This window comes from Lagenorhynchus albirostris, chromosome 7, assembly GCF_949774975.1.
Source record: "Lagenorhynchus albirostris chromosome 7, mLagAlb1.1, whole genome shotgun sequence".
In the NCBI taxonomy this organism is placed as follows: domain Eukaryota; kingdom Metazoa; phylum Chordata; class Mammalia; order Artiodactyla; family Delphinidae; genus Lagenorhynchus; species Lagenorhynchus albirostris.
Window position 1 is genome coordinate 106,271,473 of NC_083101.1, and position 16,158 is coordinate 106,287,630.

Genomic DNA, 16,158 nt, shown 5'->3' on the forward strand with positions numbered 1-16,158 from the left:
TGTTAATACCCCAATTGTGCTATTGTACTATATGTAGTTCTACAAGATGGTATCATTGGGGGAAACATGTAAAGGGTACATGGGATCTCTCTGTATTATTTCTTTCAACTGCACGTGAATCTACAGTTATATCAAACTTAAAAAAACAAAGAGAAGACAAAGCTTCCCAATAGCAATGGTTAAATGAAGATCTCAGATCCTAGCCGTGCCACAGACTTAGGGAGTAGCCAGTTCATACTGGAGCAGGAGACAAAGGGCTCCAACGTCAATTGAAAAGGGGAGGGCTTCCCTGGTGGCGCAGTGGTTGAGAGTCCGCCTGCAGATGCAGGGGACACGGGTTCGTGCCCCGGTCCGGGAAGATCCCACATGCCGCGGAGCGGCTGGGCCCGTGAGCCATGGCCGCTGAGCCTGCGCGTCCGGAGCCTGTGCTCCGCAACGGGAGAGGCCACAACAGTGAGAGGCCCGCGTATGGCAAAAAAAAAAAAAAAGAAAGAAAGAAAGAAATAAAAGGGGAAAACAACATTTAATAGTATGATTGGAAAGAGAGAGCATTCCAGGGAGAATTGGGGGGAAATCACGGAGGCTTCAAAAAGTATCTTGTGTTCAGGGAACTTTCAATATTTCAGAAGCCAGTGATAACAAGGGTTGAGTGTGGAGAGGTGAGCAGAGCAGGTCACTAGGGCAGGGTTGCCACGCGTGGGAGACTAGAGGTTGTCCCAGGCTGCTCACCCTCATCAGTATTCACACCTATCCTTTCAGTCTTTTTCATTCATCACCATCCCATATTCAAATGGCCAAAACCAACTGCAGCAACACTTGAAACAATCAAGTGTCATCTTTGATGACATTTTCTGTCCCCTTTGCTTCAATGGCTGGATCTACCATCTGGAGTCTAGGATTTTTGCTCCAATCCCTCCCCTATCAAAATGTACTTTAATGAAAGCTTCTAAAATTAATCATCTATTACTTGAGTGCTATAAATAAATGTGCTGTTATCGTTTTAAGCCTTTTTTAAGAAAAAAATTGTGAAGTGAAAAGCTTTGCTTTCTGTTTAGAAAGCTTTCTATTGCTGAGAATAAGCTGAGAGTGATCCAGGCAAGGGAAGTTTTCTGAAATTATATAATATTATCATCACTTAAATCCAGGTAAGCCAGGCAGAAAGTCCCCTAGGGTTTAAAAATAATTGCCTTTAAAAATAAAATCACACTTTTAAACTTAGCAAACTTGAATAAAACATATAATCACTTAATGAAGGGAAATTATAATTTTATGATGGAAACATTTAAATATGTTCAAAGTAATAGCAATAAGATCATGCTGTACTTAAAATACAAATTAAAATCAAATCAATTGAATTTTGTGGTTTACTTTTTCCAGCGCTTTTCCTGTTTGTAATCCCCTAAGGTTACACTGAAAAAACAAAGTTCAACTTAAAAAAAATAAGTGACACCATCCAGCAAACTATAAAATCAAATATGTCCCAAGCTAGCAATGCAATACTTCTTGTGAAGGACCAGCAAGCATCTGAGAAACAGGCATTGCAATGCTGCACAGTTTTCTTATCTTTCTTCTCAACTCCAGCGAAATTTTGTCTTATTCGTGGTTGGATTCCCAGTGCCTAGCACAGTGCTTGGCATGAAGAGTACTCAACAAATGTTTGCCAAAGAGATGAACCTTCCAAGGAAGCTGGAAACTGCCTGTCAGTTACAGTAGCCCTAGAGGAGGGGACATCCGAGAGAGACCTTGACGGAGGCTGCCTTGGAGGGGGGTTAAGAGCTGGCAGCCAGGGAGTTCCCTGGTGGTCCAGTGGTTAGGACTTCGCCTTCCAGTGCAGTGGGTGTGGGTTCAATCCCTGGTAGGGGAGCTAGGACCCACATGCTTCGTGACCAAAGGACCAAGACATAAAGCAAAAGCAATATTGTAACAAATTCAATAAAGACTTTAAAAATGGTCCACATCAAAAAAAAAAAATCTTAAAAAAAAAGAAAAGAGAGAGAGCTGGCAGCCAGCTGGGCTGTTGGGCCATTTGGTTATGGGGATGCCAAGCTGGCTTTGATAACAACCTGAGCAACTTTCTTTAAAGATCTTATTTTATGGGGGTGAGGAGGCAGCAGTTTTAGGTTCATAGCAAAATTGAGAGGAAGATACAGAGATTTTCCATATACCCCCTGTCCCACACATGCATCATCTCCCATACCATCAACGTCCCCATCAGAGCGGTACATGTGTTGTAACTGATGAACCTACATTGACACATCACAATGACCCAAAGTCCATAGTTTATGTTAGCGTTCATTCTTGGTGTTGTCCATTCTATGGTCAAGTGTATAATGATATGCGCCATCACGAATACTATCACACAGAGCGTTTTCACAGTCCTGGGCTACTTTCCAGGGTATTATCTTGAACCCATCTTGACCCATGACACTTGCCTGAAAATCTTATTTCACTCCATAGCATCTTAGACCTCTAGAGCCAGAAAGAAATGTATAAAAATATTTAATTGCAACTGTTTCACAGATGAGAAAACATGGTTATTTTAATCATCGATCATTCTCTTCACTGTCTGAATGGATCCGAAGCAGTGTAATAACTTCGTAGCTCTTTCACACATATTCAGTCATTTCATTCTCTCCACTATCCTGTAAGATGGGCTGGGCAGGTCTCACTCGCCCCGTTTAACAGATGAGAAAACAGGGATTTTGAATTTAAGTGGTTTGCCTGAGGTCCAGGAGGTAGTGGGGCCAGGCTGGAAGCCAGGTCATCTGCTTCTCACCCAAAATGGACAGAAGTGATCACGCGGTGTGAATAACACAGAAGTGAACTTAGGAGGCTCTGTGGTCAGTATGTGGTCAGTATGTTTCTAACCAGACAAGTCTCTGGCGACCAGCCTTAGTCTTTGGAAGAAAGTTCCCCTTAGGTGGGCTGTCATCAGTCCCAAGTCCTTGCTAGCTGAGGCCAGACCCTCCTTTGAGACATCCTTTCTTTCTTCCCAAAAGGAAGAGAAAAACAATTAAGACTCTATGTGTGAAAGGACATGAATTTACAGCTGCCCCTCTGGAGTCCCAGCAGTCCGAGAAGGGAATCTCTGTTTCCTGAGTTTACAAATAATGTTTGTAGTACATAAGGCTAAAGTAATAATACTAATACATTTCTGGCATTTACTACATAGCATTTACCCTATGCCAAGTGATGTATAGATTTTAAAAATGTCATTGCCAGTAATCTTGGGAAGTAGCTGGTATTATCTCCATTTTAACGACGCAGAAACTGAGGCTTAGAAGTTACTCGTCCAAGCACAGTTCTCTCCCTGTTATGTAAGGAAATGACAATCAACATATTAATAGGCTTTTTATACCATTCATGCCACCGTAACGTGAAGAAAATGATAGAGACAGCACTTACGGAAGGAGCTCTTTGAGTGGCAATCCTATTGATTTGGTTCTTGCCCCGTGACCTTGAAGTAGAACGCGTGCAAAGAAAAGCACACACCCACAAAAACCAGACAGGCGTTAAGGGCAATGTTTCGTACTGGAAAGGGTGGTTTTGGTTTTGGCACCACGCTTACTGGGTGTCCTTGAGCTCCAAGCTCTCTGTTAATTCCGCTCCGTATATCCCTCTGCTTGGCGATGTGTCCCACAGTCAACATAAACTCCCCTTGAACATGATTTCATCGTTATCTTCCCCTGCACTTTACCCTATGACCTTGGAACTAGGACTCACCACCCGTGTCCAGGGGCACCAGTCCCCAGATCGTGTCAGTTTCAACGCACCCCCCTGCCTCCTGACCGTCTTGTGCCCTGGTTGAGGTCCTTATCACTCCCATCTCCTCTTAACTAGTCCCACCACCTCCTGCCTAATTCCTTTCCAATCAGTTCCCCCCACTCACTCTTCCTGTCAAATTCTTATTCATCCTTCAAACAAAATGCAGTTGATCCTGTTTGTTTGCACTGTTGTCTCCCTCCCTAGACCATAAGGTCTTGTATCCCAAGTGCCTAACAGTTTTTCCTCCTTGAAGATGTGTTCGGTGGAAGGGAGCAGATCTCTTCTGACTTTCCATTTTCTAATTATAAGATGAAGATCAAAATACCTACCTCACAGAGATGTGGGATGAAGGGGTGGATGAGAAAGTAAAGTCAGGGGACCAACGCCGGGCCTCGGACATCATGTCCGGGAAGTGTTGATTGTCCTCCTTCCCATTAGGTCCCATTCCCGGTCCTGTTGATGACCATGGAAAAGGAGGCCATCTCTCCACTGAGAAGGAAAGATCACTTGAACAATTATAGCTCCCCAGAGGGAAAGAACATGTGCTTTGGCATCAGGAAGACCTGGTTCCAACTTTGGCCCCAACACCATGTAACCCTGAGTAAGCCCTTCATCCTCCTTAAGCTTCATTTTCCCTGTATTAAAATGGACAAAAGGAAGCCATATATGTGTGAAGGACACGGTGGGGACTTGGTACATACTTTCCATATAAATAGATAATCATCTGCGTCATAGACCCATGTGATTCCACCCTGGAGGGGTCACATAGTCAGAAAAGCTTAGCTCACTTGCCCCCTGCAAACACCCACAGCAAAGAATTAAAAAGAGACATCCTTCTCCCTCACGCCTCCGGAAGAACATCAAAGGAGACCCAGTTTAGGGCTTCCCTGGTGGCGCAGTGGTTGAGAGTCCGCCTGCCGATGCAGGGGACACGGGTTCGTGCCCCGGTCCGGGAAGATCCCACATGCCGTGGAGCGGCTGGGCCCGTGAGCCATGGCCACTGAGCCTGCGCGTCCGGAGCCTGTGCTCCACAAGGGGAGAGGCCACAACAGTGAGAGGCCTGCGTACCGCAAAAAAAAAAAAAGGAGACCCAGTTCACATCCACAGGCCTAACAGCACTCCTCGCATCCTCTTTTCATTCCTTCCCTTTACAGCTCTGTCCAGAGCTTCTGATTTAAGACCCGCTAATCTGGTCCCCACTCTTCCTCAGCCTGGGTCCTCCGTGTTCCGGCTCCTTCTCTGTGTGCTGTGCATGGAGCGTGTGCATGGCCACGCTCTACATACCACGGTTCCTGGGGCCAGGCTGAGTGCTGCACATGCCCCGCGTGCAGCCACGATAGGGTGGGTGTTGATCTGCGATGATGTGATTCCCCTTGGCGTCCCGGAGTCAGGAGGTCCATGAACCCTCTTCCATGAGCGAGCTGTGCTCTGCCTCACGTGGACAGTTTCAAATGGGACTCGCTGCTGATCTGTGTTCTCTGTCCACAGGGTGACAGCGGGGGTCCTCTCGTCTGTACCACAGAATCTGGCAAGAAGTGGTACCAGGTGGGCATCATCAGCTGGGGAAGGAGTTGTGGACAGAAGAACGTTCCAGGAATATACACCTTGTTAGAAAACTACCACTCCTGGATCAAGAAGGTGACTGAGTTAGAGGGAAGGCCCTTTAGTGCTGAGAAAACGATAGCCTCTCCCAGACAAAAATCCAAGAGCTCTCGGGCTCCAGAATTCCCGGGGCCCGGCAGCCCCAGGCTCTGGGTGCTCCTCTGCCCTGCATGGTGTTTCAGGCTAGTTTTCTACAAATAATAAAATAGATGCTATTCTTTTTTTTATTTATTTATTTTTTATTTTTGGCTGTGTTGGGTCTTCGTTTCTGTGCGAGGGCTTTCTCTAGTTGCGGCGAGCGGGGGCCACTCTTCATCGTGGTGCGCGGGGCTCTCACTGTCGCGGCCTCTCTTGTTGCGGAGCACAGGCTCCGGACGCGCAGGCTCAGCGGCCATGGCTCACGGGCCCAGCCGCTCCGCGGCATGTGGGATCTTCCCGGACCGGTGCGTGAAGCCGTGTCCCCCGCATCGGCAGGCGGACTCTCAACCACTGCGCCACCAGGGAAGCCCTAAATTGGTGAACTTTGAACAAGCAGATTGTCCTCCATAATGTGGGTGGGCCTCGTCCAATTAGTTGAAGTCCTGAAAAGAACAAAAAGCCCAGCCTCCTCAAGCAAGAGGGCATGTCTCCAGCAGACTGCCCGTGGATTTCATCTGCACTTTTGCCTCTCCTGGCTCTCCACCTGCCCCTCAGCTCTCCTGGGCGTTGAGCCTGCCAGCCCACACTGCAGATTTGAACTTGCCAATCTCCCTAATCACATGATCCAATTCCTCATAACAAATACACCCACCCAGACACACACACACACACACACACACACACACACACACACACACACACACACACACACACACACACACACACTGCCTTACACCTTTCTCTGGAGAGCTCTGACTAATACAGATTTTAGGACCGAGAGTGGTTCTAGAGAAACAAAATCTTAAAGATGAATTTTCTGAATTGGTGCTGTGATTTCTAGAATTCGCTCTCTAGTCAGATTAGATTGAAAGACACTAATGACTCTATTTCCAGTAGTAAAAAGAGCACTGGCAGTCCATGAAGTGACGGGGCAAGAGAGATAAGCAAAGTATCCCCACTGGAAACTCCTAATCCAACACTCGTAAGAAGCTGGGATCTGGATGACCATGTGTGTGATACTTGCAAACATTTTTTTCAAACTGTTGAGTATAATGAGATTGGCTGGTTGCTCGTAATGTTACTGGACAAAGTGGGGAAAGAAACGTTTGAGCTCAGGGATTCGAATTCCTAGCTCAAGACCCCGTAAATGACCTGAAAGCTTCTATGTCTGCCCTGAAGGAGACCCTTACCCCCCGTAGCCACAGGGCTGAGAGGCTGAAAATCAGACCCGCAGTCTCCCCCGTGACTGACTGAATTACAATGCGAGTTGAACTCCCAGCCTCCCAGGGTGTCTCCCGCTAAACCCAGGCCACAGACTGGGAAGGAAGGGGATCCTGCAAGTTGGAATGGGGGTGTGTGGGAAGACCCTGATGGAGCTGGGGAACTTGAACCCTAAATTCTGATGCGTCTCCTCTGCCAGCGGCAGCAGTCTCTCTGTCCCCAGGAGAAGCGGCCTCTCCACCCCCGCCCGTCCCAGGGTGTTAACCCTGCGTTACCTGCGGAAAGGGTAATGACCGCCCCTGAGGCAGCTGACAAGCAAGACATTGCTGGTTCTCCCCAGTGTCGACCCCACCACCGCTCTTGGCGTCTAGACCTCTGAGCAGACTCAAGTTCCAGCAGCCCCTAAAGTGAGGTACAAAGCGTGACCCGTGAGGAGGTGCACTACCCTCTGCGTTTTCTAACTCCTGCAGATAGAAACCCGGGCCACACGTGTGGGGATGGGTATTAAGGCTGCGGGATAAATCGTGGAAGGAACGGAAAGTTGGATCGGGCGGCATTTATTGCCACGGGCTCACTAAGCAGGGATTCTGCATCTAACTTTGCATCTTGGGGAGGAAGGAAGGGCTCTAACAGTTTGCTTCGCCGCTTGGCTGAAATATGGCCAAAAGGAGACCTACAGTGAGTGAATTAGAATTGCCAGACCTGCTTTGGTTTAATGTAGAGAAAGGGATTCCATGACTTAGGGGGACGGGAATGTTCGAGTGAGTTTGTCATTTGAAACTCACCCACCCTGGGAAGGTCCAGAAGACATGCCTTTCACCACGACTGTGAGAGATAAACTTGAGAGGGAAGCCCTGGCATCCCTGGCTCTTCTCTGTGGGCCAGACTTCACAGAGGGAACTGCAGTCACGGAATTGGGCCACGTAACCACAATGAGAGTGATTGGACCCGTGGTGGCAGGGACCAGAGGTGGCACTCAAGCCCCGAAGGCAAGGAGGGAATGGTCCCTGGAACTGACAGCAGGGTCAGTGCTGCAATCAGAATGTCCTGACTCCTGCAGACCATGGCTGGCTAGCTCGTCATGGGGTTCCTAGAAGTGAAATAGACAGGAAGCCTACTAATTCCTAGGTGTTCTGTGTAAGCAGAAAATAGGTCAAGTGAACAAGAGTCTAACTGGAATGATTAAAACAAGAGTCATGGCTTGTTAATTCTCAGACTAGAGCCACTTTACAGACTCAGAACCCCTTGAATGAAGGACCCTAGTACACTGTGGAATATTTATGCTGTTAATCACTCTCCCAGCCTTCCCCAAAAGGACCCACGGGCTTTTGCCAACTGTGCATTGGGGAAGAGGAAATAATCAGACCTTTTAGGGACTACTGGACGCTGACTCTGAACTCACTGGTTCCCTTCTCTGCGGAGTAAGAGATATTATGATGGGAAAGGCCAAGTGGAAGCAACTAGAACTGCCCCTACCTAGGAAAATAGTCAACCACAGAAGCAGCCCTGCATTCCTGGAGGGATTGCAGACATTAGTGCAATCATCAAGTACTTAAAAAACCCAAGGGCGGTGATTCCCACCACATCCCCAATTCAGCTCTCCCATCTGGCCTCGGCCGAAGACAGTCGGGTCTTTGAGAATGACAGAGGATTATTGTAAGCTTGCCAAGGTGGCGACTCCAATTCCAGCTGCTGTATCAGATGTAATTTCATTGCTTGAGTAAAGTGACACATCTCTTCCAGTATCCGCTATGCAGCTCTTGATCTGAAAGAATGCCTGTTTCTGCATTCCTGTCCGTGAGATCCACCAGAAGCAGTTTGTTCTCTGCTGACAAGGCCAGCGTTACACCTTTACTGTCCCACCTCAGGTGGATATCAACTCTCCGGGCCTATGTCATAGTTTAGTTCGCAGGGGTCTTGATCACAAGACCCCATTCACTTGCACACGATAGCGCACTGGTGCATTACACTTATGACGTAATGCTGACTGGACCTAGTGAGCAAGAAGTAGCACCTGGGCTTCCCTGGTGGCGCAGTGGTTGAGAGTCCGCCTGCCGATGCAGGGGACACGGGTGCGTGCCCCGGTCCGGGAAGATCCCACATGCCACGGAGCGGCTGGGCCCGTGATCCATAGCCGCTGAGCCTGCGCGTCCGGAGCCTGTGCTCCGCAACGGGAGAGGCCACAACAGTGAGAGGCCCGCGTACCGCAAAAAAATAAAAATAAAGAAAAAGCCTGGGGGTGGGAAATAAACCCAACAAGTTTCAGGGGTCTTCCACCTCGGTGAAATTTCTAGGGGTCCAGTGGGGTGGGGCATGTGGAGGTTTTCCTTCTAACCCTGGAGGCAACTTCATTTTGGCCGCGAGGGAGGAAAGGGAGAGAGTGACAGCAGATCAGAAGCCAGGGAAGGAGGCGAGGGGCGCGGCAGCCAGGCGGCGGTGGAGATGGAGTCGATGGGGAGGGGTAGGTGAGGAAGTGTCCGTGTTTCCTGCCGTCTCTGCCATCCATCATCCTCTCCCGGAGCGGAAATCAATATTCCTCTCTCTTGTTCTCTCCCCAAATGTTCTGAATTTAGAAAAGAAAGAGCAAACCCTGACAAATGCATATTGTTTTCCAAATATAAATGCCGCACCGCTTCCGCCCCCGCGCAGATGTCACCCCCTCTTCCCGGCTGCCCGGGTGTCGGTGTCGCCGGCCTGGGCGCTCTGCCACGACCGCTGTGGGCGCAGATGGAGCCCATGAAGTGGACTGCTGGCCGCCACTCGAGGTCACCTGGTTTCCTAAGAAGCAGATTCTCGGCAGTTTCTCACAGGAGGAGCATTTGCAACTCACAGCTCTGCTGGCATCCTTTCCCCATCCCTCCCCGCCCGAACACAGCTCGCTCGTTTGGAAAGTAACTGTGAAACCTTTTACCCCTCCTGTAGAAAAGCACCTTCTCACCCATCCCTTTTGCCTGTAGAGGTAGCAGGGCAGAGAGGACCACTCCCACTGCTCAGATGAGGAAGCTGAGGCTCAGAGAAGGGAAGGCGTTCACTCGGACTGAACAGTGCTAAGAATGTGGATGGGGGCAGGGGGTGATGCCGAAAGCTCAGCTTCTCTGTGCGCCAGTGCTGAATCAGATCTCGGAGACAGAGTTTTGGGTGAAGTAGAAAAGAACAGCTTTATTACTTTGCCAGGCAAAAGGGGACACAGTGGGCTCCTGCATCGAAAAACTATGTGTCCCCACCCAGGAGGATGTGATGAGTTTTATAACAGTACTTCAAGGGCGGGGTTGCTGACAAGATGAGGGTGTGTGCAGGGTCTCACCTGGTCCGTCTCCTAATCGTGATGGGCTTCTCTGGTCCCTTTAATCTCGCCTCAGGTGGTTCCTTGATTAGCAACTGTTCGAATCTGCCCTTTGGAACTCAGGGAAGGTCATGGAGGCTGGAGTCTTGCTTACAAGAAACGGGGGACAAAAAGAGGCCTCCGTGCCCAGGCCCCACTCGGTTTCAGGGGTAGACATGTTGGAGCCCCCAGGGCACCCCAGGAGCCCAAGTGGCCTGGCTTCTAATTCCACTGCTCCCTTGCTGCTGAAGTCCGGAATGTCTCAGATTCCCTGGCCTCCAGGCTCCCCGAGGAGCAGGCAGAACACACACCATGGAACCCTCCTTGTTAATAAAGGCTGCCATGTGCGTAATGCTTCCTACACGTCAACCGCCCTTGTAAATACTCTTATATGTATTAAGATCCTGTTGCTGAAATCTCGGCTTCTGTACACCCATGCCAAATAGAAATACGGAGACAGAATTTAGGAGGAAAGCGAAAGAATAGCTTTATTTCTTTGCCAGGCAAAGAGGGAACACAGCAGGCTAGCACCTCCAAAAACTGTGCCCCCGTTGGAGAAGCTTTATAGTAATGGTTCAAAGAAGGTGTGATCAGCTTGTGGACGTTTTTCTGATTGGTTGGTGGTGAGGTAATTGGGAGTTGGCATCATCAACCTTCTGCTTCCAACTGGTCTGGGTTCTACGTGCTTGTGGGAAGCATACCATCGTTAACTGTTAACTTTTCCTACCTGGAGGGGGTATCTGCAAAACAGCTCATAGATATTGTTGTGTCCATTGATGGGGAACCAGGACCCTGCCCCAAGGCGGCACTATTGTTTCTCTTGACTGCTCCTCCCTTGTCTCCCATCCCTTCCCTTCCCTGATTAACAACTGCTTGAATCTGCCCATTGGACCTCAGGGAAGGTCATGGAGGCTGAATGAAGCCTATTTCTTGTAATCAAAGAAATGGGGGACACAGAACGGCTTTGTGCCCAGGAGCCCCACGGGGCCCTGCTCAGTGTCAATCCCCCTCAGTCAGAGTAACCCTATGAAATAGGTACTACCACTGGGCCTTGTTTACAGACTGAGGAAACCAAGGCCCAAGGTCACAGGGCTCTGAGGAGGTGGGGCTGTATTCACACCAAACCAGTCTGGTCTAGATGGAGGTGGACTGAACCCTTGGGCCACCCTGCCTCTGGACACTGTCCAAGGCAAGGACACTGACCCACAGGTCTGATACCTGGGTTCAGGTATCACTCACTCTTTGAGGAATTCGGTCACACTTGTTCAAATTTTGTGTCCTCCTTGGTCAAAGGAATCTCTAGAGAAAGTTACAGAGTAAAAACCCATGATTTCTCGTTTGTACGCGTGTAGCGAGAGCGCCTCAGCTCTTTATCCTGGATCCTGGAAGAGCAATGGAACAGGGGAGGAGGCTCCTCCTTCTCCTCTAGACTGAGGTTCTTCCACGGGGAACATGGAAGCCATCCGTCAATAAGCCACTCAGTCAACACACATTTATTAAGCACCTACAGTGCCCCTAGGTCCGGGCATATCACTATGATCGGGTAGGCATGGTGAATGTCTCTCTGGAGCTTGCACTGTGGTAGGGAAGCCAGCATTGGACAGGAAATGACAGAGTGACAAATCTCACTGAAGGGAAACCTAGTGTTCAATGTTGCTAACATTCTACAATTCCTGTAGCACTCCAGAAGTCTCTGTGCTTTAAGCTGTTTGCAGTCTGCAGTCATCTCTTCGAGCAAGGTTAACGATGGAAATGGTTAGCTTGGATTGCTGGGGTGAGCAGGGTAATGGGGACATAAGCAAGCCTGTGGACAGTGAAAGGACTGAATAATCTACATAAGAAAGGGCATGTGGTCACGTGGAGAAGAAAAGATGAAGATGGGGCACAGATATCTAACCTGGAGACCAGGGCTTCCTGCCGCCTTTAGAGATAGCTGGTCCCCTGCACTTATCCCACGGACAATACAGGATGACAGGCTTTTTACAATAACATTCAACCAACATTTGATGAGAACAGAGGAAGTGCCGGCACTTGCTAAACAAAGAACAAGATAGACAAGGTCTCTGAGCTACTCACCATCAAAGCTTTGTGTAACGCAAAAAAAAAAAAAACAAAAAAAAAAAACACAGGGCTGCCTTGAGGCCAGCCTCAGCTGCTGTTGCAGTCGGAATAAATACAGATCCCAGTCCAGAAACTCTGAGGTGCATCAGAGGTCTTTACTGGAAGTTTTCTTGAAGAGATAACACTGGATTCACATCAAAACTTGCCACCAGGCGTCTAGTAGCAGCTCTCTTTCCCAAAATGCACATTTCACAGCAGCTGCTCAAATTCATCCCTCCGGCCTTTCGAATTCCCAGTCTCCCTGGTCTTCGTCCCCACTCCTGCCTGTCCCGTGGGCAAAAGACCTTCCCCACCCTCTTCTCCTCCTCCCAAGTATCTCATCCCCTCTCTTACGCATTTCACTGGAGATTCTTTCATTTCCTTCAAGTCCACTTTTGCACATGTGTCCCTGGCCAACGTCACAAAAGCCAAATACAGCAATCCCGGCTCCCGGTCTGTCTTCCAGGTCTCCTTCTCATCCTCTCTCTGGTTGGGGTATTCACTCCCTCGTTCTTCAGTCCCCAGTCTCTTCTTTCTCCATCCTCTCTTGATCCATAGATGGGGGACTCACTCAGTGTCCTGCCTTCAACCAGGAATACGTCCCACCTCTAGCAACCTGATTTGCATTTCTCTCAGCAGAATCAACCAGCTCTTCCTTGATGATTCCAGCAAGCCCAGTCCCTTGGCTGTAGTTTCTCCAGACAGTAGGTAGGGAGGGTGGAAATCTCATTCGTCCATTTTCTGCTAAACCTTTTCGTTTATCTTTACTCCCAACTCCTAAAACTCAACTGACTACACACACTGTCTTACTCACAAAAAGTACTCCACCTTCACTGGACCTGTTTCTGTTATGGGACCCGCATCATTCTCTTTTGGCCAGACCTGAAATCTTAGAGCTGATGTTCTGCACCGGTGCCCAGGGCAAAGACTCAGACTCATGGATGACCTAATAGAGGGCTGTAAAACTCCTTGAAATTGTATACACTCACAAAACTAAAGACCACATATTGGGACTGAGAGGAAATATTTGCAGACACATATGTCAGACAGAGGACTTCTATCCAGAATATATAAAGAATCCTTGCAACTCAACTCAATTTAAAATTGGGCAAAAGATTTAACAGGCACTTTACAAAAGATTTATGAGTGATCAATAGCACATGAAAAGATGTTCAACTTTATTAGTCATCAGAGGAATGCAAATTAAAACCACAAGGAGATACCACTATGTATTCACTAGAACAGCTAAAATTTCAGGCTGGTAGTACCAAGTGTTGACAAGGATATAGAGAAACTGGATTTCTCATACAAGGCCGATGGAATTGTAAAATGATACAAGAGATATAGGAACGTGTGTATGTGTATAGCTGATTCACTTTGTTATAGAGCAGAAACTAACACACCATTGTAAAGCAATTATATTCCAATAAAGATGTTAAAGAAAAAAAGAAGACAGTTTGGTAATTTCTTTAAAAGTTTCACATATACCTACCTTATGACCCAGCCATTCAATTTCTACATATTTATCCAAGAGAAATGAAAGCCCATGTTCACAGAGAGACTTTGTTTCGGAATGTTTATAGCAGCCTTATTTGTAATAGCAAAAGCTGGAAACAACCCTCATGTTTATCATCAACTACTGAAAGGATAAAAACGGTGTGGTATGTCCATGCAGTGGAGTACTGTTCAGCAATAAAAGGGGCAAACTACGGATGCATGCAACCACAGGGATAAATCCCAAGTCATTATGCTGAGTAAAACAAAGACCAAAAAATGTGCCTACTGTATGATTCTACTCGTATAAAATTCTAGAAAATGCAAAGTCATCTATATAGTGGCAGAAAGCAGATCGGTGGTTGTCTGGGGGTCAGAAGTAAGGGAGAAAGTGGATTTTGAGGAGGCCCACGGAACCTTTTGGGAAAGATGGAGATATTCAATATTTTAATTGCAATGACAGCTTCCCAGGTAAAGGCATATGTCATAACTCTCCACAGTTGACGCTTCAGATGTGTACAGCTTGTGTTAAATTAAACCTTAGTAGAGCTGTAAGAAAATATGAGTGCTGGATGCCAGTGACTCTTCTGTGTCTAGATTAAGAAATTGCCTTCCACGTGCTATGAAAGCTTGGATAGAACTCTGGCCTTGATTTCACTGTGTAAGATGGGCATCTCAGTGGTCCCCAGAGCCAGTGTTGGAGTCCCATAATGAGAGAACCGGAAGCACCCTTAAAATGATGAAAAACCTGACACCCAAAGAGGGAAGTGACTTGCCCAAGGTCACCCTACAACTTTGTGGCAAAGTCAGGCTTTGAGCTCAGGCACCCCGATTCGGTCACTGGTCTACAAGCCCTGGGAGGACACCATGGGGCCAGGAGGTCAGCTGTGGTCACAAGCTAAGGGGTCACACAGACAAGAGCCCAGCACGCGCCAGGCACAGAGAGCCCCGCAGCGAATGAAACGCCCTGTATGGGCGTGAACTCTGCGCCCGGCAGCCTGGTGGCGGTGAGCAGGAAGGGCCATGGCCTTGGACCCGAGCATTCAGACTGTCTGTGGGGAAGGACAGAGCTTGTGGGTTCTTATTTTAAATTTCTAACTTCTTGCAAATCAATACTTTCATAAAACATAATACAATTAAATTACTAGAAAAATGAACCAAAAAATGAACATATAAAATACAAGCTCAAACTTTTATTATTAGATTCATCCCACATAAAATCACTTGTTAAATTGCTCTGAAGGTTTCTAAGCATTTACTCTCCATTTCTGTACTTATCTCTTCATGGACCAGGAACCAGCAGTGGTCCGTGTTCCACCCTTCGAGAAGTATTTCCCTAAAAGATCCAAACTTTAATTACCAAGAAGTCAGGGCTGGTCTGGCTTTCTAAAGTCTAGGAGGATCACATTAAAACACGGGTTAGATTGAAATGTGACACGTGAGTCATCGTTTGAATTGAGACTGTACAGACTTATATATTATTCATTGTCTCGAGCAATAAAAACTCACAAAATGCCTAAGTGCCCTCCGGCCCCAGAATAGCTTAATTGGGCTGCGTTGCTCTGGGATGTCAAGCACCTGTTTAATTCTGAGTTCTGCAGTTTTACATCAGAACAGGCCCAGGAAGAGGCATTTTCCATCTTCGGTCCCTGGCTCCTGTCTCTGCTTGAGTGCGTGAAGGGGCCACCCCTCCCCAGGGAGATCACCCAGGGGTTCAGATGCTGTGTGAGCAGCAGCCAGCACAGACGAGGAGAGGAAAGGAAGCCTCGTCTGGGGTTGGGAGAGCAGAGCCAGATCCCTGTCACCCACACCAAGGGGGCAGGCCAGGCCGGGGCTCCCCTGTCCTGAGTTGGCCTTGACAGCCGTGGAGGGTCGGATCCAGAATCACCCTGGCCGAGGCTCAGGGGTTAGGCCCCAGGAGCAGGGGCACCTACGCCCCAGGTTCCCGGCCTGTGAAATGGGGGTTTGTCACATGGACTGCCTGGGCCAACGCCGGGCCGTGATGATGCAGATGAAGTGATGCAAAGCCAGGCACGGGTAACAGAAGAACCCAGTGCCCGTACCGGGTGAAGCTGAGTGACAAGGCCTCAGGTTGGGGTGGGCCTTAGTGAGTTCTCACTCCTCTCCCCACCCCTCTCTGGCCTGGACTTGAGCCCCCTTGAAGTTCTCTGTATCAGCCCCCAAGCTGTTCAGCTTGAATGCCACAATTGACAGGGAACTCACCACCCAAGGGCAGTCCTTCTCAGCTCCACACAGCTTTGACCCGGAGAACACAGTCCCAGGCTGAGCTGCATTGGCCTCGCCGTGGCTCTCACCCCAGCACCGGCTGCAGCTCCTGAGGGCCGGCCCGACTGCCGTGTGCACCCTGGCAGACCAGGCTCCTGGCCTCAGTGAGCCTTGGCTTCTGCAAGCTGCACATCCCAGCTCCCTGTCACACCTCCTGTTTATACGTTTACAATTGGCACCATCCTGTCACTCAGAACACACCCCCAGGTGAGGTGCCTCCCCAGGTGAGA

At 48.6% G+C, this 16,158-nt stretch overlaps 1 protein-coding gene across 1 annotated transcript in view; it reads left to right on the forward strand.

Moving 5' to 3' along the window:
* Positions 1-9,636, forward strand: part of PRSS55 (serine protease 55) — a 60,005-nt gene extending 50,369 nt beyond the window's left edge. The window contains exons 10-11 of the mRNA XM_060155781.1: positions 5,254-5,403; positions 9,376-9,636. Of these exons, the coding sequence (XP_060011764.1) occupies positions 5,254-5,403; positions 9,376-9,621 (396 nt within the window). The 3' untranslated portion in view covers positions 9,622-9,636. The remainder of the gene's footprint in view (positions 1-5,253; positions 5,404-9,375) is intronic.
* The last annotated feature ends 6,522 nt before the right edge of the window (positions 9,637-16,158 follow it).